Source organism: Nilaparvata lugens, chromosome 2 (genome assembly GCF_014356525.2).
Source record: "Nilaparvata lugens isolate BPH chromosome 2, ASM1435652v1, whole genome shotgun sequence".
NCBI classification, from domain to species: Eukaryota; Metazoa; Arthropoda; class Insecta; order Hemiptera; family Delphacidae; genus Nilaparvata; species Nilaparvata lugens.
In genome coordinates, this window is record NC_052505.1 from 83,275,036 (window position 1) to 83,298,321 (window position 23,286).

The following is a 23,286-nucleotide window of genomic DNA, read 5'->3' on the forward strand; positions in this document are numbered from 1 at the left end:
GACTGACTATTAAAAACATTACAATTGGACAGTTTATAGCATTTATTATATTTTTAATTTTATGAAGCCTAGTATTTGCTTTATCAACCTTATTCGACATGAAATTGAAAATTATAACCATAAATAAATTAGGCTATAGAAAATTATTGTCACAAAATTAACCTAATAGACCTAAAAGAATTTTATTGGCGCGATTAAAAATTATTCTATGAAAATTAACTTATTGACATGTAATATGGACATAACTCAGTAAAAACTAAAAAAAACTTATAAATTTAACGTACAGAGTATAATTGCACGATTGTAGGTTACCGGGGTTATTAAAGCTAGGCAATAACTTTTTATTTCAATTGGACACTACCTTAAGATAAAAGATTTGTTGTCTAGAATCATAGAGATAGATTAATTAATATTGTATTAAACAAATGATACTTGGCAAATTTGTATTGATCTGTAAGTGAATAGCGTTTAAAATTTGAAGTTATGTTGTTAGATCAAGTTGGTCTATTGATTTTTTTAAAGAGGCAAAAAGTATTAAGTGAATTCTTGTAGTTTCTCTTTATTGACGGTAGAAATATTTAAGGGTCAAAATTATTTACACAGCTACAAAAACCTTTACGTTGGTGTTAATTTTAATCCAATGAAATGTTTCCGAAAATCTCATTAGTCAAGGCCTTTTAACCAAAAACTGATTCACATCATGAGTGGTTAAAACTACAAATTATTAAAGACTGTCAATATAAATTGATAGGTAAATAATAAAAAGCGGGATAATAATTTTAAATACCTATATTTAACCTAAATATTTCCCTGAGTAAAGCTGAAAAAGCACACCCATCCTTATTAACTGGAGTCAATAGGCTATGATAACGTCTCGGTACAAATAACAGAATTTTGTGATTTTTAACAATAAAAGCACATTGATGAAAATTAATAGATTACTCACCACCTAATGTGAATTTTATATGAAACACAGAAACAAACAATATTAATAAAACTATAAAATAATTTCTTAGAAAATCCATTTCTAGCAGAAATAGGTCTTCAAAATGGCCGACACTACTGAGCCCAGCTGATAAATTTTGGTACGAACAAGCAAGTCTACCACTTCTATTTTTATCTCTTTCAAATGCCTCTTTTTTGAAATAACTGGTATTCGCCTGTTTTTATCAGTATCGAAACAGAAAAATAGTCAAATATATCTTTTCAAGTATAAAATAATAATTTATTGAAGTATTAATGATTGATTTTGCGTAAAATAATAATGTTTGAAATAAACTATAACCGACAGAAATGTACAGAATTGCATTGGAGTTCTTATATCTTTATAGAAGAAAGAAATAAGAATAACTCAGGAGGAACATTTGATATGAATTAAACGATAACTCATTACTTCAATAAATATCATTTTTGAATATTTTTACTACAGAGTAAAAGTGACCGGAAGTAGGACTGTGATAGAAACATAGATATCGATAATAGTATTAAACGATATCGATATGTATCGTTTGGATATTGTTATTATTCTAAATATCGATGATATCTAATACCAAAATCAGAATGAAAATGAGTTTTGTTGGAACGAAATTCAGTAGCTGTGTTTTGTTTAGTGGGTTGTGAGTGGAGAAAACGTTATAATACAAAGATTTCAAAATCTCTATCTTACACAAAGTATTGTAAATAGTACTGCGTCAGTTCGATGTTGCTATACAATCGTAATGAGGAATATCAAAGTCGAATATCGCTATTCAAAAATCGTTTCTAACCTAACCGGAAGTCTTATTACTGATATGTTCAAAATCCATACAAGATACAACTGATAAATGAATCATCGCACCATATGATTTGTAAATAAACAGCTGATCATTGACAAAATTTATACAAAATAAAAATAATTTGCTCCACTTCCGTCTGCTGATTTTGTGTGCATTGAGAATTCTCATTTTTAGATCCCTGGAACTCGAATTTGGTAAAGTAGGTTGTGTCTTCTAAACTACAGATGTCCAATAATTTCTGATTTCTTCAAAGGTATTGTAATCTACCATTTGTTATATTTATCGTCATAGACCTTTGTATAGGCATACTCATTGTTTTCAATTGTTATTTGGTTAATCATTGGCATTAGCTTACATTGTTTACCAATAATATAATTCCAATTTATAGTGTTCAGTACATCAACCCACATGTCATTTGACCCCGAAAGTTTAGGATTTAGGCTAGTAAAACAAAAGTCTGAATTTCAGCTTTTGTGTTGTAGCCTACTTTTGTAATATGCACATGCTATCAGTCTGCATGTAGTTTTATCCTACTTTTTTAAAGAACACAATTTTAATTACCTATATTTATATACTTTTAACGATATTGATTTTAATTTATATGAGATTAATTGAAAAAAAAATTGAGACGCGCTAGTCTTATTCAAAACTTGAAAATGAATATTCCATTATAATTCTTTTAAGTATTATAATTTTCTAATATTTTCACAGAAATCACATTAGTTTGGATCTACTAGTAGTTGAAAACATATAGTTTATCACCTATTCTCTCAACGATAAAAAAACAACTCTTGGAAACCAAGCGAGTCACAAGGCATTTTTATTTTTAATTAGTAGGTACTGTACTTATTGTCTACAACCTAGTGTTTCACTAGTTACACTAAAATCTTCTGTCCCACTATAGTACACACATAACCTTCAAAAAAGACCCGCTACTTGCAACAACACCAAGAATTAATGAGAAAAATAGCGTTGGCCACACTATGGTGTCATGATGTAATACAAATCCTAATTCATATTTTGTTATTAAAGAATAAACCCATTTAAAAGTAAGTGAATAAACTTATTAACCTTCCGGAAGTCGCGCCCTTCTCAATCACACGAGCAGTCGCGTGTTGTAATTTTTACAACATCCTATTGTGTTTTGTACTCTGTTTACTGTCAAAACATATTAATTAATATTTCCATCTCCATGGATTATTTTACGCCTATGAACATTTGCATGATTACTTTTTCGTAGCCCAATAAGGTACACCAAGCAAAGCTAACAATTCTGTGTTATTGGTTTGTTGGCAGTCTCTTTCCCTATCATATGCACTACTTATGCAATATCGCAGCTAAATGGCACCTAAAGACTGAAACATTGCTTGGTTGATACTGCAACTCAGTGGAGTGATGGGGAGAATGATGGGAGTTTTGGAATGCATAGGTGACATTCACTGACCAATAGACATTCAATAGTTTTTACAACAGCGCGTCTGCCGGAAGATTAATAGTATGGAAGTACCTATATAATAGTAATTTCATGCCGGTGCTTCACTCTCGCCGAGTGCTTGCCAATGACGAGCGCGAGAGTGTGGATGGATACTATGCCACCGCTCGCCTCCACTCCTAAAACAAGCACAGTACAGTGGATCCCTACCATTGATCTTGATGGAGCCCTCGTCTTCTGGTCTCATTACAGTGTGGAGAGCAAGACAAACGCTAGACACTTGTTTTTGCCGATTTGGCGAGAGTTTGGACTAGGCATATTAGTGTATCATAGTTGATTATAATTTCAGATAAGTTCACGCTTGAGTACCTGAAGAACCATTCACTTTATGGTACACCAAAGAGGTCCAACTTCATCTTCTCTATTATACCTGTACTAGTAAGAGCTATAGTAGCCCAAGCGAAAATGGGTCTCTCAAGGCCACTGCAATGTTGCCACTGGTGACCACCCCTCACTCGACCAGTCTATATACATTGACTATATTTCTACACCCTGTAGATTACTCTTTCCTTCTCATACCTTACCTCTTCCTCTTTTTCGTCACTACCTGTCAAAAATTCTTTTGAGCACGTCAGGTTCAAAAGTTCTATTGTGTCATTCTATGAAGTTACAACAATAACATCCCCCGTTACCTCCTCCGCTATCTTCTTCAACATCATGAAATGGAGGAAAAAATATTGTATGGAAAACTCTTTCTTGAGTCATGACATCAAGAAATCCAATTTTATAATCATGATGAGATTTTTCTTTATAAATGCAACTATTTATAAACTGAGCTATTACCTCATAAAGGTTACTTGATGACTTTTATATAATCAATATTGGAAGTGGAGTGATGTAATTTTATTTATTTTCTTCAATATTCTTGTGGTGTCCACTTTTACTCTGCATTTTTCAATTTGCATGATTTTTCATTTGATCAATTCTCATTCAAATACCAGTACAGCTGTTGAAAGTTATATTAATTATATAATATATATTTAATCATTATGTACAATACATTATAGTCCAGGCGCTGGCTTACATTGAGCATGCATGAGAGAGGCAGAGAATTTGACTTCGGATTATTGTTGGGGGGTCTTTAGTGTATATGAAACTCGATGTCGTCACGTCCCAGGGTGGTCGAGAGATTGGGGGGGAGGGGGGTAAGTTGTAAAAAACGCGCGCTTATATAATCGCCTGTCCTGCGGCAACCATTCATATTACAGCTTTGACCCTTTTTCTAATATTATCTAAATATAACAAGCTTTCAAAATGGTCCTCTTCATTTTTACGATAGACCGCATAGTTTTTCCGTAAAAAAATAAAATATCTCAATGAAGCCTCAATAATCAATGGTTCTCATCATATTTTATAAATTATGGTCGAAATTACAAAGTTCATCTCATATGTTAAACCAGATTGGTTGAATAATGTGATTCTCAATCAATAGAAGATGAATATGTAGAATATCTAATCGAGAATGAATATTTTGTTTATTTATTGAATTGATCACTTCTGAATCGTCAATTTGAAGTGAATGAATAAGTTAAACAATTAATAGGCGCCACATTTTTTGTTTTGTCAACAAATTTCTTGTCTTGTTTTTGACAAATATAATAGGTGCCACATTTCTTGTTTTGTCTAGACGACTCGTGTCCGCGCATGTATCTGCCTGTCCGTCTCAATCTATTTACTATTTCACTATACAATAATCAGTAAAGTCAGTATTGAATCAAGCGTTGATGTGAACGGTGGTGCCGCCTCTATTCTAAATATTTCGTGATTCGTAGAGTTCAGAGTTTTGTGACCGATCTGTGAATAAGTTTGTGTTGTGCAAGGTGAGTTATCAATGTCTTTCTCAATCACAAAGAGAGTGAAGGTGTTTGACAAAAGATTATGTGCTATATGTCAGTTGGAAAGTGATTGCTTATTAGTTGAAAGACCCAAGCATACAAGCTTTGAAACATTTCTTGATGCTTTAAATAGTAGGAAGGATGAAGTGACCGAGAGATTGAACCCGTCTATTGTAAATAACGAACTATATTCTCTTAAATGGCATAGAGCATGTTACAGTAGTTATACTAGTAAAATTAATGTGATAAGATATGTTTCGAGGGTGCATAATTCCACCGAAGAACCAATCAATGTTGCTGCTGAAGATGTTGCAACAGGTACGAGAACCTGTGAAGAACGTCCTACAACTAGAAGTGCACTACCAAAAACAGACTTCACTAAATGTATTTTTTGTCAACAGTCCACTAAAAAAAAGGTTTCCACCTTATATAGAATTTCTGAAGTAGGCTTGGCTCAAAATCTTCTTGATGTTTGTAAGTTTCAACAAGATTCTATTTTCACCCGATTAAGTACATGCTCCTCAGTAAATGATGTATTTGCTGCTGACGTGCTATATCATGATATTTGCAAAAAGGAATATTTTAGAATACACTCAAAGCAGAATCTCGACTCACAAGAACTACCTGTAAATCCGTTAATTTCGCGAGCATTTAACGATTTGATATGCGAGGTTGACCCAAAACTGGAATATCAATGTGTTTCTTTATCATTCTTATCTTCCCGACTAAAGGAAATACATGGAGATATTAATAACACCAGCGTTGATAACCGATTGATGAAGAAACTCCTAATCGAACACTATGGAGATAAGATTCTATTCTCACACCCCAAAGATCAGTCAAAACCTGTACTAATATTCAAAATTGCTGTACCGGTGGAAGATATTGTAGATCAACTTGGATCAGCTAAAAATGATACAGTTAACAATTTCATCGACCAACTAAGACAAGAAATTAAAGATTTTTCGTTCAATATGAAGATTTTGTTTGTGATGAAGTAGCTGTGAAACAAGAACTTGAAAATTTCCATCTACCTCAGACCTGGGAAACTTTCCTTATAAAACTTGTTAGGTCTGGACGGAATGTATCGGATCAAACTCTTAAGAAACTCAAGTGTGTCTTCATGGATGTATTTCATATTGTCAATAATGGTGAATTCACTCCTAAACATGTTGCCCTAGCAGAAAGTATACATCATTTAACAAGATCTAAAGATTGATGGCATGGCTCTGCTTAATTCAACTCCCACTTCACTTCTCAAAACTTTCAATACGCTGCATGATTATGGAAATTTTGTGATGAAAAGAGTTATGAAAATTCTCAAAGAAGATGGAGTGATGCAGGTGGACATCGTTTTTGATGTCTATGATAAAAATTCAATTAAAGGTAGTGAACGTAATAGAAGAAGCAGAGAAAGAGAGCCTCTCCAATATACGTACCTACTATCCAAACTATCGAGACTAAATTCCCAAAGCAGTGGCAGAGATTTATTAGTGTGCCTCGTAATAAGAAACAGCTGATAGAAGTTATCTCAAAATATTTGATGGCCACTATTCCAGTTCCTGATGGGAAGAGGTTCATCATTTCGGGAGGGTTCAATATCGGTAGTGTCAGTAGACTCAAGACGAGCACGGAGATATTGCTAGATGTGGTGGAATTGCAGTGCAACCACGAAGAAGCTGATACAAGAGTATTCTTCAATGCTAGAGTAGGTCTTGAAAGATTGAATTTCCCAGCAACTATAGTCATACACTCTCCTGACACCGACGTTTTCATCATTGGGATCAGGGTATGGGAGGAACTGAAAAAACTAAATTGTAACGGTTTGTGGATAATCAACGGAAACACGACAAATAAGAAATATCTAGGATGTCACGTGGTTGCAAATGAATATGGAAAAGACTCATGTAATATTTTGACAGCTGCTCACGCTTTCTCAAGTTGTGATACTACGAGCAAATTAGGGACTAAGAAAGCAATTCTCATTGAGATGAGGTCCAAAAAACATTCTGTACTAGAAAAAATGGGTCAGGAAGAACTGTGTGAAGAGGATTTCATTGATTGCGAGCGATTATATTTGAATCTTTTAAAGAAAAAAGGTAAAACCTGTGATGACAGCAGATATAGAATTATATCTTCTAATCCATCTTCTCTAAGAAACATATCGACTCTCCCAGCAACATCTGACAGCTTCAGACTCCACGTTCGTCGTACCTGGGCACAAACTTATTTATGGAATAATGCATTAGACGGAAATGTGAAGGAATTGAATATGGAAGATTACGGTTATTACAAAGATGATTCCGGTTTTATTCTTCCATTATTGACGACAAAACAGGCAATACCAGAAAACTTGATACCACCTTGCAAATGCAAAAAGTGCTTTAAAGGATGCCAATGCAGCAGCAAGGGAGTGGCATGCTGTATTTACTGCAGTTGCTATGGATCTACGTGCAGGAATACATTCAACTAGTTCCTGTTAGAACGGATTGAACGAGAATACCCAGTGGATGAATCAATCAAAAGTGAGTAAAAGATCATTATAATATTACTGTTTAAGAATCCAATTTCATTGTATATATTTCATTTTTCTTTTCAATCTGTATTAACTCGAATCGATTATTATATTGCATATATTGACCATAATTTATGAAATATGATGAGAACCATTGATTATTGAGGCTTCAGAGTTGAAAAATCGTGTTCAGCGACCAAAAATACATAATATAACGTTCCTGAAATACATAATTTGGATGCATAGACTAATAGGAGCGATGCGATAGGTAGGCCGCTACGCGCACTGATCATAGGGGTGGCCCGCGCTGCAGTGTAACAGTGCTACTAATCCCCCTCCCACAGCCGCATCTATGGTCGTAACCCCCAAACTATATACATCATTGGATTCAGAAAGAAACGGCCTACAACGTTTATTGGGAACTTTTTCCTCTCAGTCGGCTAACGACTGAAATATTCGGAAAATAAAAAAAAATCTATACTCAAAAAATACATTTTTTGAGATATTTTATTTTTTTACGGAAAAACTATGCGGTCTATCGTAAAAATGAAGAGGACCATTTTGAAAGCTTGTTATATTTAGATAATATTAGAAAAAGGGTCAAAGCTGTAATATGAATGGTTGCCGCAGGACAGGCGATTATATAAGCGCGCGTTTTTTACAACTTACCCCCCTCCCCCCCAATCTCTCGACCACCCTGGGACGTGACGACATCGAGTTTCATATACACTAAAGACCCCCCAACAATAATCCGAAGTCAAATTCTCTGCCTCTCTCATGCATGCTCAATGTAAGCCAGCGCCTGGACTATTACAATACATTTGTAAAACTGTGAACTATATTGTCCTTGTCATAGTCAACAATCTAGAGAAGACAAACAATACTCCTCACAAGAACAATACTTCACTCTCACTCTCACACACATTCCCTTTCTCTCTTACTAGCCACCCTTAGTACAAAGTGGCATCAGTGTTGGTAGAGACGGGTGGTGGTGTCAAGAGGAAGCTTTGACCTTGAGAGACCCATTTTCGCTCGGGCAACTATAGCTTAATAGTTCCTGATTCTAGTCTAAATATTCTCTATGGCTGCCCTTATTGTGGTCCATGTTGCTTGACTGACTCATCAAACTCAATACAATCGTATTAAAAATGTTTGGAATTGAATCAATAAATTTTTAATCAAACTTTTGTTTGCAGGTCAGTTGAGAAGTTCGGCGGTCTATGAAAGTACATGGCTCTTAATCTTACAATTTGAAAATAATAACTCCATTTATACAAACATGAAGAAAGGAATCGAGCAAGATGATGTGATAGTCATCAACACACACTCATGTCTCGCCGAACATGATTATTTTTGCAAGGTAAGTGTTGCCTGTGAACAGGTAGAGCAATATGATGTAATATGAATCTACACCGATATCTAATTTAATTTATACATAATGTTTTTCTAATTCATTGAAACTATCCAAAAGACCGTTGGTTGGTCCGTTCACATTCAAAAAATATGTAAAAAATTAAGCTCAGGAATTTTCGCGCTGAGGCGACTAGCAAAAATTTCCAACTTAGAAACGTTAAAAGCAGTGTACTTCGCAATGATCCACTCCCACATTTCATATGGAATTGAAATATATGGAGGAACAAGCATCTCAAACTTAAATAAAATACTCCTATTACAAAAAGAAGCAATAAGAACAATTCTAAATCTTGATAGAGAGCAATCATGCAAGCCATTCTTCAGTAAGTTAAAGTTCATGACGGTGTACAGCCTGTACATTTATAGGACAATATTATATATAAAAACTAACGAATCTAGATTCCCACGGCAAGTAGATATACATAATTACAACACAAGAAATAAAAATAATTTTACAATAAAGAAACACAATAAGGAAAAATATAAACAAAGTCCAACGTACATGGGAATAAAATTTATTGGTTGTCTCCCAGGTTGCATAAGACATGAACCTGATAGATCAAAATTTAAGGAATTGCTGAGAGCATATTTGATGGATTTTGCATGCTACAGTATAAACGAGTTTACTGTAAAAAAATGAATGAAAATGAATTTTATACAGTCACTAATTTCTCTTTAGCTTTAAGTTAGTTTTAGTTTTTGACTTTTTCATGTACATTTTCATGTATGTTTTGGAAAGAAATAAATGATTGATTGATTGATTGATTGATTGACCCCTGCACACAGAGAAAATATAGTGACATCAACTGAACGTGACATCAGTGGTTTAGTGGCGGCTACTAAAGCTCTGCTTAATGACCCTTTGAAGGGTGGATCGGACACTGCTAATGTTTCTGTGACATTTTTTCACACTAGCAGCGCGCTCTCGGCGTTTTTACTACTGGCAGCTAATAGTAGATGCCATTATAATTTCTGTGTGCAATGGGGTGCTCAAATGAACTATTTAAGTGATATAATCTATATATAATATATTATTTTATATATTATATAAAAGCGAAATGGCACTCACTGACTCACTGACTCACTCACTCGCAAACTAAAAATCGACCGGACCAGAAACGTTCAAATTTGGTTGGTATGTTCAGTTGGCCCTTTAGAGGCGCACTAAAAAATCTTTTGGCAATATTTTAACTCTAAGAGTGGTTTTTAAGGGTTTAAAGTTCGTCTTTTAGCATGTATATTCTTCTTATTCCTTTAATTATAATTGAATAATGTCCATACCATATGTTAATATAGAACTATAATCTAGAGAGAGAACCTCTTCGAAACAGTTGTTAACTGGTAACTAAATTAATAATTTTGTCAGGTTGGCATTAAGTTAAGTTGACTTTGTTAGATTGGCACCAAGTTGAAGATTGAAATGCATGTATCGCGGAAAAATTGATTGGGCACTGCTACTTCAATCACAACTTCGCTCGCCATATCCGTTTAGCCAGACGTTTAGTCTGGACCCCTGACTGGATCGTCCTAACATATGATAAAAATGCTCAAATGAAAAATGATCTCATTCTCGGACGATCCAGTCGGGAGTCCAGAGGGCGGAGCCCCCCTCTAGTTGAATATAAAGTTGCGTACAGATTTACACGCCGCGAACATGAGCAGTTCACTTTTAATCAGCTGATAACAAGCTTTTTATACCTGTATCTCACTGTTTCTGTAAAAATACAGATATAGTCAGCTGATTAAAAGTGAATTGCTCATGTTCGCGGCGCATATATCTGTACGCACCTTTAGAACGTGCTGAGCGAGTTTCTACTTGAGGTTTCAATGATTCGTTTGTGGGTTTGTATGTTCGACGATAACTTTGGATTGCTTTCGAAATATAGGGTCGATTCCCATGATTTTTGCGCTAAAACAAGTTGAGCCGTTCTTTATGTTACCTTATACCTTCTTTTTCATCCATTACCTAACACTTGTGGGATCAATGGCGTCATTTCACAATAAAAGTCAAAAACAACAAAAACACTACTTTATCAAGATGGCAGCGATCAAGATAAAGCACACTTAGTTAACATCTCTTTGACTTACTGGCAAATTAGCCAGATAGTATTTGAGACAGGTCATCATTTAAAAATTCCTGTACATCATAATAAGCTCTGGCTCTCAAAAAACCGGTCACAACCCTCTCGAACTTGCTGGTATCCAACTGCTTCACTCCTGCAGGTAGCATGTTGAAGTAGCGGAGAGCTGCACTCCTGCAGCATACCTGTTGTGCAGGGTTTAAAAATATTGTTTGAAAAAAAAACAAATATTTAATTTGGGTAAAAATTATTATGTCAAGATTTAGCTGGCGTTACAGTGATTATTAAACAAAACAGTTGAATAACTACTTGTGTAGATGCTGTTATCATTGTTTGAACTCTGAAATCATTGCAAAATCAATATACAAGTTTTTTCACTATACAGTGTGGCAAAATTATCGATTACCATTTGTCATACACTTTACATATCATACAAATTTGTTTAAAATGAGATAATTTAATATATAAATTAAATTATACATCATACAAATGATCCCATTTGCCATACATGTATGACAAAATTATCCTTGTAACAGTAATATTAAGCTGTTGCCATAGTTATGCTTCACTCTGTATATTATATAGCAAGCGACGTTATGGGGTCAGTGTTGTTACGTCATTAATTAGATTTTCTCTCAAATCACAATACCCTGGTTGGTGTAACCAACTTTCAATCTTGAAAACTGGGATCATTCAAACCATCTTTTGGAAAATATCGCTCATCTGTACCGTATATTTTTCAGTATCCTGTAAACGATTACAATCTGATTGGCAACGACTCAGGAAGCGAGAGTGAGACTGAAGTACAGTTTAGAGACAGAGACAGCGACAGTTGCTCCACAACTTCTGTCAATAATGCAGACACTGCAAGTAACTTGGAAAGTGAGAGTGAATCGTCAAGTGACGAAAGCTCTTCTGAAAGCGAAGAAGATACAAACAAACATGTCTGGCCTTGGATGAATAACAGTTCTGTTGGCGCTTCTTCAAATGAGTAAGTTTTCTTATTTTCAACCTATGTTGAGTTGCGATTGCATTGTGGCCATCCTTGCGCTATTAGTACCCCTACTGATAGATAAAATGTAGTACGTTACGGAGAACGTAAGAGATGATGATGGAAATGGTGTATGTTGATCATGGTGAAGACACTTTACTTTTTCGACTTTTTAATAATTTTATAGATGAACGTGAGCAGAGGTTGTATTACTGTCGACCCTCTAGATAATATTACAATAATATTACAAGTTGATCATAGTTGAGACAACTTCACTTTTTCGACTTTTTAATAATTTTATAGATGAAAGTAAGCAGAGGTTGTATTACTATCGACCCTCTAGATATATTACAAGTTGATTATAGTTGAGACAACTGGTATGGTCATGTAAATAGACGTTCACCCAATCATATGACATGGAAAGTACTTGATATGGAGACACAGCCGAGGGGCAGAGGCAGACCCCGTCTCATATGGCTAGGTTTAGTTCATAAAAATATGAAGCAGTTGGACCTGACAAATCAGACGACCCAGGATCGTTCCAACTGGAGACTTAGATCGAGGAGAGCCCACCCCAAATAATGGGAAAAAAGGAAGGAGGAAGAAGAAGATCATAGTTGAGACAACTTTACTTTTTCGACTTTTTAATAATTCTATAGATGAATGTAAGCAGAGGTCGTATTACTGTCGACCCTCTAGATGTTTATATCTTAACAAAAATATTACAGAAGTAAAATACTTCCTTCTAAATATAAATAATATTATATAGCTTTACTAGCTCAGGTCTGGTGTCAGAGCTTTCGGGTTGCTCCTGATGAATTTTAGGACCGACCAGCAGGTAACCAGTGCTCTGCAAGGGTCTTTTTAAAACTTGACAAACTGAAAACTTGACCGAGTGAAATCTTGAAGAGTTTGAAATAGAACTATAACCATCCTCAGTTAATTGAAAATCTATATGCAAAATTTCAAGTTAATCAGTCCAGTAGTTCAGATGTGATGATGCGTCAAACATAATTTTCCTATCCCGTACGTGTATAAGCCAGTTCTTTCCTTTATTATAGTATACATGACACCACTTATCAATATTGTTTTAAGACAAATGGGATTGACGGCTTAACGTGCCCATCCATAACTCATCTTCCCTCCAGTACAGAAATACACCAATAATTCTCTATATAAAAATGATAAGAGTGAGTTTTGTGATGGAAAAGAAGTAATTTAATTGTATTTATGCAGAAATATAAAGGTGCGTACATATATACGCACTGCGAACATGAGCAATTCACTTTTAATCAGCTGACTATATCTGTATTTTTACAGAAACGGTAAGATACAGATATAAAAAGCTTGGCATCAGCTGATTAAAAGTGAATTGCTCATGTTCGCGGCGCGTAAATCTGTACGCATCTTAACTCTGACATAAAGTTCAGTATTCATTTGAGATGTTCAATGAAAAATTAGAGATTCTGTCTTGTAACTTCTATTAATTATTATCATCAAACTCATTGATATCGCCTTGCGTTTTGTAAATATATAATCTGCTCTTGTTATTGCTGACAAATGACATTTAACTCACTCCTTTCAACTTGAAAAGCTACTTCTTTCAATTGGACAAATGAAATTTAGCTCACTACTTTCAACCAGAATCTTCTACAGAAATTGATTGTGTTGTGTTTTTTCTCTCCCAAATTTAAATAATATTATTTTTAAAGTACGAAATGAGGTTATGATTCCACTTTTCTGAAATTTAGTCCTTTTTCACTAAAAAATAACAGAAATATAACACTTTTCCATTATATTCAATAATATTAAAATATATAATAATGATCCTTTATACTGTACTGACTCAGAATAATCTGAGATATTATAATATCAATGTTAATAAATGGAACAGATTGTATTCTATACATTTAACAATTAAAAAATTGATGGATTTTGTATTGATGACTTCTAGAAGGTAGACAGCCGAGGGATGGCACCAAGCGTTAACGACATGGGTCTCCCGCTGTGTGAGACCATCAACATGGACAACATAGTTCTCCAAAAACATTCACGCCAATCCTTCTGGTCGATTCTACAGTCTTAATAGAACAACATCAACTACTGGCAATTTTTATGTTGGCATAATGTAATATAATAAATCGTATAGAAATGAATTTGCAAAATGTGTTATCATTTCACGCCTTGATCCACACACACACATTCCCATCATCATCCCTTACTTCTCCTACTTATAATTATTATTTAGTTTGATACTTTATTTCTAGTTCCTAAACTATAATAATTCTATAGTGAAGTCCACGTTATAATGGCAGTGTTTGATTAGCAATGGTAGTGCTTTACTTGTCTGTCATTGAACAAAGCGGATAGCGCTTTCTCTTTCTCGCTCTGCTCTGTTGCCAGATCGTCTTTTAATGTGGAATTAATAATTTAATTAACAAAATATTTCATCTAAATTATGAAAATTTATTACCGTATGAAATTATTGAAAAAAATGATTTCTTGCTTAATAAAATATGTTTGATTATTTTAAAAAGAATGAACAGTTAATATTACATCAATAAACCTGTATCAGCTACCGTCTATAGAAGACATTGACAAGAAGATCGGCAACGTTTTTCTCCTATCTTTCTCCACTGCCATTATAACGTGGACATCACCCTAGTTTAATGCAATATTTAAATATCACAGATTAACGTTGATTTTTTATATATTGAAGTAGCAAAACTTCAGTTTACTGCTGCAATACAATATTGGCCGTTTCCCGTTTTCACACTTAATTAACGATTGTTGGCCGACACCTATAATATTGTCCTCCGATTAGCTAAGTATCAGCTGTTGGTGAGGATTAATCAACTGGAGGACAATAATTCGGCCGATAAATTAATGTCAGATGACATTTGTAACTTCACAATTAATTCTAGTGTGAAAACACGTATTAATAAAATGATATTATACTAAGACACCAGGCTGAGACACCAGTGGTGTACGCGTGAAATAGCAGCAATTTGGCTTGATGCCCACCGATGATTCTCAGACACTAGTGATAGACATTCAGATCTGGTGTCCCTAGTGTAATAAACGCCTCAATAATTAATTGTTTATCTGATTCATTTTTCATTTTATTGTCATGGGTGGCACAATACGCCACATCGACAATCTTCACACAATTATTTTTTGCTGAGCATAATGCCAACATGACCCCAAAACTTGTGCGTGTGTGGTGTAACAGATTTTGATAGATGTCAATACAATTATATATGGTACTGATACAATAAATCATAAGTTACAAATGTAGCTAAAATACATACATGCATCATAGAGTAATAAATTGTAGTAGAGTGAACAAATCATATGAACATAGCCAACACAAATAATGAATACTGTTAAATCATTATCTTAAGGTGCATTTTCGTTTGTGCGTAAACTTCCGCAGTCGACGACGACAAGCATTGTTGACATTTATATTGTCCAAATTTCAAGTGTGCTAAAACAGCTGATCAATTTATTTGAGTTTATTATTCAAGAATCAAAACATTTCCAATAATATCAACATATTGCCATTTAAAAGTATAAAAAAGTATAAACTCAACCTCCCTCATTAAAATATTATTGAACATATTCTTTTGGGTTATTTAGACAGATTGGAATCCACCCAATCTGAGATCCTCACCCTGTCGTGGTCGACGACGGCATTCACGCACAAACGAAAACCCAGCTTAATGTAGCAAATATTGCACGTCTCATAAGTAGGTACCTTAAAGGGCCAAGCCAGACGAAGCGTTTTTTCAGACGAGTCGGAATGGCAGGAAGCTCTCCTCCGATTGGCCTGATTGGCTGGCTGATTCCCGAACGCTAACCCAATTAGCCAATCGGAGAGCTTCCTGCCCTGCCGACTCGCCTGAAAAACCGTTTTGTGTGGCTTGGCCCTTTTAGAAGTTCTGTTGTTTTTCAAAACTTCTTGAAATATCCTCTTCTTACGGGTATAGGTCCTGTATCGATATAATCGATTAAGTTTGCTGTACATCATACAAACATCATGTTAAGGTCGCTGGCAGTAGCTCGGTTTTTGATTAACAGTTTTATTCATATACCGTATTCAATAATTCATTCATTTATACTTGATTGACTCCACCCTCGTTTCTCGAGATAGGTCGCTTTACTGGCGTCTAGAGTTCTAATAATCGTTTCCAATGATACCAAAATCACAAATCACCAGAGTTGTTACAAATAAAATGTTTGATTCAAATATACAGGGATAAAATCTAGAATAATTACAAAGGATCCTCTTCTCTGGTGAGTTCTTCTTTCTCATTCTCAAGAAAATTTTATCAGTGCATTTAGAGTAATTCTTTTCTTGTGGGCATTACTTCAATTTTTTTGTCACCTAATTTATCTATATTAGTTTCTATATTTCTTGAATTTCTTTATACAGATTAATACCCTTGAATCAATACGATGAACATGTCCTCCTGGAAGATCTTGAAACTACGGTGAAAATGGTTCCAAAAGAAAAATTAGATCGATCAGTTTATCCACTGTATTCTAAACTGAAGCTGAGACGTTTGAAGCGCTCAAAGGGTTGCAGTTATTTCAATTTTGACGATTATCTTCGTTCTTACCATGAGAGGAAAAGAATGAGAAAAGGAAAAAGAATCGATAGCGAGGAAGCGACCAAGGTGAATATTGAATACCAATTTATTCGAAGTACCTAGTTATTATATTAAATAGTTATATATTAGGAGTTGAGAAGACTCAAAACTCAGAGTCATTCTTTTTCTAAATTCGGAGTTTGATGTATGAACCAATGTATTCAAAACTATTGAACAAGAATAAAGGTTTATTTTTTCAAGTAAAAGGTATATTGGACTACTTTTTGTGTAGTTGAGAAGTTGATATTGTGGTAATTATTCATATTGAATGAAAAAGACAAAGAATATTTTAAAAAACCACTGATTTATTGATAATAATTAGAAAGACCGGTTTCGGTTATTACACCATTGTCAATCTCTGATAAACTAAAACTAAATACAAGAGCAGCAGAATTTATACTAGGAGGCGAGTACTGCTATTGGTCGAGGGCATGAACGCCTGCCATTGGCCTAGCTAAACAGTCTCCTCCCACTCAACGGTGTGACAAAATGGCGGCTTAAGCACAGAATCGCCATGATAATAAAATTTACTTTCAGTACAAAATAAGAACCAAGAAAACAAGTGTGAAAGATAATAAAACAAATATGTAAATGGAAAACTATTGACTAATGTATGCTTACAATTTTATGATAAAACTAAATTCGTAGTGTTGTATTGGTTGAAATGAATCTGGTCATTTAAACTATACTGGGAATTTTCCTTAATTACTCTTGTGATTTCTGAAGCCTCTAGAATATTCAAAGATCTGCCTTTGCTATTAACATGCAGAAACTCAACATTCTCCTTAACTGTGAACTTGTGATTATTTGTTATGTGGGTCAGACTGGTAGAAGTTTCAAAAGTAGAATTAAAGAACACATCAGAGATTGGAATAAACAAAATGTGGAATCTAACTTTGCAGAACATTTGATAACAAATAATCACAAGTTCACAGTTAAGGAGAATGTTGAGTTAGGCCAATGGCGGGCATTCATGCCCTCAACCAATAGCAGTAGTCGCCTACTAGTATAAATTCTGCTGCTCTTGTATTTAGTTTTAGTTTATCAGGGATTGACAATAGTGTAATAACCAAAACCGGTCTTTCTAATTATCAATAAATCAGTGATTTTTTGACAATTTAATAGTCTTTTTCATTCAATATATTGGACTAGTTTAGCATTAACGATTCAAGAAAATCAACTACAGTCAATGCATGCAAAAATTGATGTGAATAAAGACTTCTCGCCAAATATACATAGAATCCAATACTGAATTAATGAAGACTAATATTAACTCATTATTTGTTTTTGATATTCCTTGTATTGTACTTTGAATTATGTTATCATGAAAATGAAAAGGAAGATATGATACCATATTTCTACTTTGCCAAAGTCTAAATATTGTAATAGAGAAGGGAATAAATTGATTTATATAATGAAAGAACTGATTGATAAATGATTTATCTTCAGGTAAAATCTGATCCTTCTCCGAGGGACGGCATTGAAGAAAATACATTGTTGTCGAGAGGCATATACCCAGACGTTGATTTTGTTTGTAGTCAATACACTAACAGGTGAGACATTTTTCATTTTATTTGTATCCTATTATATTAAGCGAGAAATTTCTGTATATCTGTTTATATTTTTATATCTGGATATTTTTATATCTGGTTATGTATGTTCAACGGATCTCGAAAACGGCTCTAACGATTTTCACGAAATTTGGAACATAGTAGGTTTATGATATGAAAATTTGATTGCTCTAGGTCTCACCCTTGGGAAAACTCGCTGAACGACATTAAAAGGATAATTCATCCTTGGCTGAAACAGCTGAGACTTTTGTCGTCTGTGGTTAGTAAAAAGTGAGCGAGTGATTCTGTGGAAAATCAAAATATCGCATCCCTGAAATTCATAAGCTGACGTATAGCCAGCTGTAAAATATAAACACGATCATTTGAGCGAATTGTGTTCTGTCATGGCTTACTCTATCTATAGTAGGCTATGGTTATGTTTATCAATAAATAAAAATAACGAGCAAAGCTCGGTGCCCCGATAAGTTATACGGCATGTATGATAAGTTATGTTATAATATAATAGTTAAATTTCTTTCAATTCCTTGTACCTAAATAATAATTAATTTGACAGAATCTTGTATTTTTGTCCAAGCCTTACTAAATAATTCTGCTTTTCAATACTTCTCTGTTATTCTAAACATCTAAACAAAAAATCTGGTGTGGCGCACTCACACAACTTTCCTTGCCGTTATGAAAATTTATCACCTGATCGTGTTCCCGCGCATCTCAAGTCTACTATTCAAAGATCCAAGCCAGCTGGTGACAGGAAAATAACGCTGAAGACACACGAAGTTTGCTATCTCTTCATAGTGAATGATTTAATAGAATCAACAGTTTTGCCAACAGTTTGCAATTGAAATAATAACATTTTCTCGGATTTCAAGCTTATTTTGAATTTTAGGTGAAAATGTTTCTGAACATTAATTGTAGAGATTTTCATGCTCAATCTTTTCCAATTGGAATTTTTTGTTTAAATTGAATCGCATTTTATCGAAATAGTTCGTGTCGGATCCTTATATTGTAAGGACCTTAAGTTCCAAATTTCAAGTCATTCCCTTAATTGGGAGATGAGATATCATGTACACAGACGCACATACACTCATACACACACACACACACTCACACACACACAGACCAATACCCAAAAACCACTTTTTTGGATTCAGGGGACCTTGAAACGTATAGAAATTTAGAAATTGGGATACCTTAATTTTTTCGGAAAGCAATACTTTCCTTACCTATGGTAATAGGGTAAGGAAAGTAAAAGAGAATACCATTGGTTTTTATGAGAGTGTCCACATATTGGCTACCAAGGTGTGAACACATCCTTTAGACCCAATGATATTATAGCAGAAATATATATTTTTATTTGAAAGCAGGGCTTCAGTATAATAATAAAATTCAGTTGGGTCTCAAAAAACAGATCATACCACTGGTTCATACTGGTCTCTACCAGTCCAAAATTGGCAGTCCAATTTTGACATGAATGGAGCATAGGTTTTACAACCGTAATATAGGCTCACTATATGATAATATAGTGTGAAAAAAGTATATATCCATGACAGTATAGTTTAGAAAAATTGTCTAGTTTGACTTAAACGATAGTTATAAAAAATAATAATGAATTTTAAAATAATTTAATAAGATGAATACGGTAGGAGCTGTATTTTGAATTGATTCTCCTCCAATCTTCACGCATATTCATGCATTTTATTGATTGGATTAATAACACATAACATATAGTTTTATTGATTTGATTACTGTTATTGTTATACTAACTGTTATCCTGATATAAATGATTTTTGTACTTTTATTATTTTGTTATAGATATTTTTTCCTGAAATAATTTCGTTTATATTTTTTAATCAACCTGTTTCAGAACATTGAAACCGTTCATTTGGCGCGATACCTCGTGTAGGCCTCCTTATCTGAAAGTACTACATGAATTAAAAAGTAAAAGAGGTGTTGAGACTGGTCCAAGCAATTCTGATTTCATATCAGGAGACTCCATCGATTACAGTTATTTGAAACCTCAACATATCCAGACAATCAATAACCTGTGTTGTCGCTATTTTTGGCCTGGAATTAATGGTAAGCAGTTGTCAAACATCTCCAATAATTACTAGAGTTTGTAAACGTATGCTGATGGAAATTCGATGAGCGCTACTATACAAAAATCATTTGTCAGCCCGGGAAACGCAACGTTAGTAGACAAAAGGTTGATCACTCATAGGTGTATGATTCAAAGTGGTGGGGGGAACGCCAGCGTGACGTCACGTGTAGTAAAAATGTTCTAGAGTAACCACACTGAGCATACAGTTTATTCACTGTATCTTCAAATATATCGTCGTATAATCTCCTCAAGATTGACCTAGAACTTTAAAATTCTCCATACTTATAGCGAATGAATCACCGATTCTAATGATGTTGTTAAATATTTCAAGTTCATTCAACTTTTATGAATAAAATGAAGTTGAAAGTTTTTCATGAATCTAAAAACGTGACACGAAAAAGTTAATAAGCTGGAAAAGCGTTAGTAGACAATGTTATACTATTATAATTTCAGATTAACCCTTAAAAAATCTTGATAAACCAATGCATCGCAATAAACCGATAAACCGATCCCGATAAATCCGATGAATTTCATTCATTGTAAATGCACTGAACACATGCTGGTATCGAGCACATGTTCTACGAGAATCAAAATATCTCATCCCCGAAATTCACAAGCTGATGTATAGCCAAACTACAAAATATAAACACGACCTAGAAGATGAAGAAACCTTAAGGTTTGAAAGGGAAGGTTAGGAGGTGGGGTTTTTGCTTTTATATGGCAAAATGATTGTATTATTCAAATGTTTTAATAATTATTGTAAAGCAGAAACAGAAAGCTTGCATGTCAGAAAATGTTTGTGTTATATAATTTGACTATACGACACCATATGATTTTCAAGAATGCGATATTCTGCCTACTCTGTACTACAGCCTACGTCACGGCTGCAGTTCCCCCACTCTAATTGCATTTCAACGAAAATACTATAGATGAGTGACCAACCTTCTGTCTACTAACTTTGCGGGAAACGAACCCAGTACCTCCTAATTGCCGGTCAGGAATGCTTACCGTAACAAAAAACTGACAATCTCTGGATTATCTTTTTATTACCTATTTGTAAGTGCATGGCATCCATTTATGAGTTCATGAATTACTGTATTTAAATAGTTTTTCAGTCTTAAATAATACACGTTTTATAATCGGGCTAAGCAATATTCCGTTTATTATTAGTTAATTATTTTTTATTATCAATTCAATTATTTTTATAAATATTACTTTCTGTTTTCAGTGACAGACTCCTTGCAGTATCCTGATTTTAGTTGCGTTGCTCTGTACAAGAAACTGATTGTTGGATTTGCTTTCTTGGAGCCTGATTTCTCAGCTACTGAAACTTATCTCACGTTTCTATTCACAAGACCACAGTGGCGAGGGGCAGGCATTGCTACATTCATGATCTACCATTTGATAAATGTAAGACAAATGCGCCTCATGTAAGATTAATTTTTTAAAATATTATTTTAGTGAAAAGTGAATTATAAAATTATATTTGAAATTATAATTATTATTGATAGAAAGAGAATGATGAGAGTTATTCAGTTCAAATTGGTAAGTGTTCATTTGTACCCACCCGCTCAAACATGGCAAAACGAATAATGGAAAATTTGAAAAGCACATCAAAAACTCTTTCGAGATCAACTTGTATTCCAACAGTTTCTGAAATCTTGAATAAAACAATAATTTCAAAAATAGCATGTACTCGATAGAGAGTTACATCCGAATTGACTCAACTTTAAATCAAAAATCAACAAATTTCCATATAAATTGACTTGGATGACAAAATTAGTGAAATTAAACTGCTATATAAGGCTAGTTATACATTGAAATTATCAAGTATACGATCTGAAAAAACTGGAATTAATAAAATACTGAAGTATTAAATGAAAAAGACTAGGAAATCGTCAAAAAACCACAGATTTATTGATAGTTAGAAAGACCGGTTTCGGTTATTACACCATTGTCAATCTCTGATCCGAGCTTTCTAAGAATCAATAAATCTGTGGTTTTTTGACAATTTCTTAGTCTTTTTCATTCAATATGAATAATTGCCACAATATCAACTTCTCAACTACACAAAAAGTGAAAATACTGAAGAGTTGTTCAGACCCAAATTCTGCATTTCAGTCGTTGACAAATACGAATTTCCATTTTTTTTTTTTGGAAAACTATTGTTTGTTTGATTATTATAATGTACCTAATATTTGTCTCTGTTCAATTTCAGACATGTGTGGGGAAAGACATCACCCTACATGTGGCTGCAGATAATCCGGCAGTTATTCTATATCAGAAATTCGGTTTCAAAGTTGAACAGTTTATTCAAAACTTTTACGATAAGTACATTCCTATTGATAATCAAGGCTGTAAGCACGCACTGTTTTTACGGCTCAGTAGGTGATGGCCTTCATAAAATATTGATCAGTGAGGTGGCTTATTAGACGTTTGGAACTTGAATGGAGTAATTAGCCTAAGTAGCCGAATTACGTCAAGATGATGATAATAGCGGTTTGGTATAAAACTAATTTATGATAAGTGCAAACTTAGTTCAATTAGTATTATAGTGAATCGGACACTAGATTTAGATGTGAGACAACTAATTTATTGAAATTACACCAATTGAGTGCATTAGATAGGTTAAATTATTAATAATAATAACATTGTTGTTATACATCATTTTGGCGGAATAAACATTTTTAGAATATCGATATTGACTTTCATTCCTTCCTTGCCGTAAGCCTGACGTTTAATTGCCATAGTGCCGATTGCACAACAGCCGGTTGAATTTTAACCGTGATTAATTCCACGAGGACCAATCAGAGAAGCAGTCTTTCCAAAAACAAGTTCTCTGATTGGTTCTCGTGAAATTAATAAC

The 23,286-nt window shown here is 34.0% G+C and overlaps 1 protein-coding gene across 1 annotated transcript; it reads left to right on the forward strand.

The window, feature by feature from the left end:
* Nucleotides 1-1,792: 1,792 nt before the first annotated feature.
* LOC111052720 (cysteine-rich protein 2-binding protein) lies at nt 1,793-23,119 on the forward strand. The gene is made up of 8 exons (XM_039421938.1): nt 1,793-2,028; nt 8,814-8,977; nt 11,855-12,102; nt 16,538-16,781; nt 18,204-18,307; nt 20,187-20,398; nt 21,649-21,830; nt 22,639-23,119. Exons 2-8 carry the CDS (start codon nt 8,897-8,899, stop codon nt 22,810-22,812), a joined length of 1,245 nt encoding a protein of 414 aa, XP_039277872.1. The 5' UTR covers nt 1,793-2,028; nt 8,814-8,896; the 3' UTR covers nt 22,813-23,119.
* The last annotated feature ends 167 nt before the right edge of the window (nt 23,120-23,286 follow it).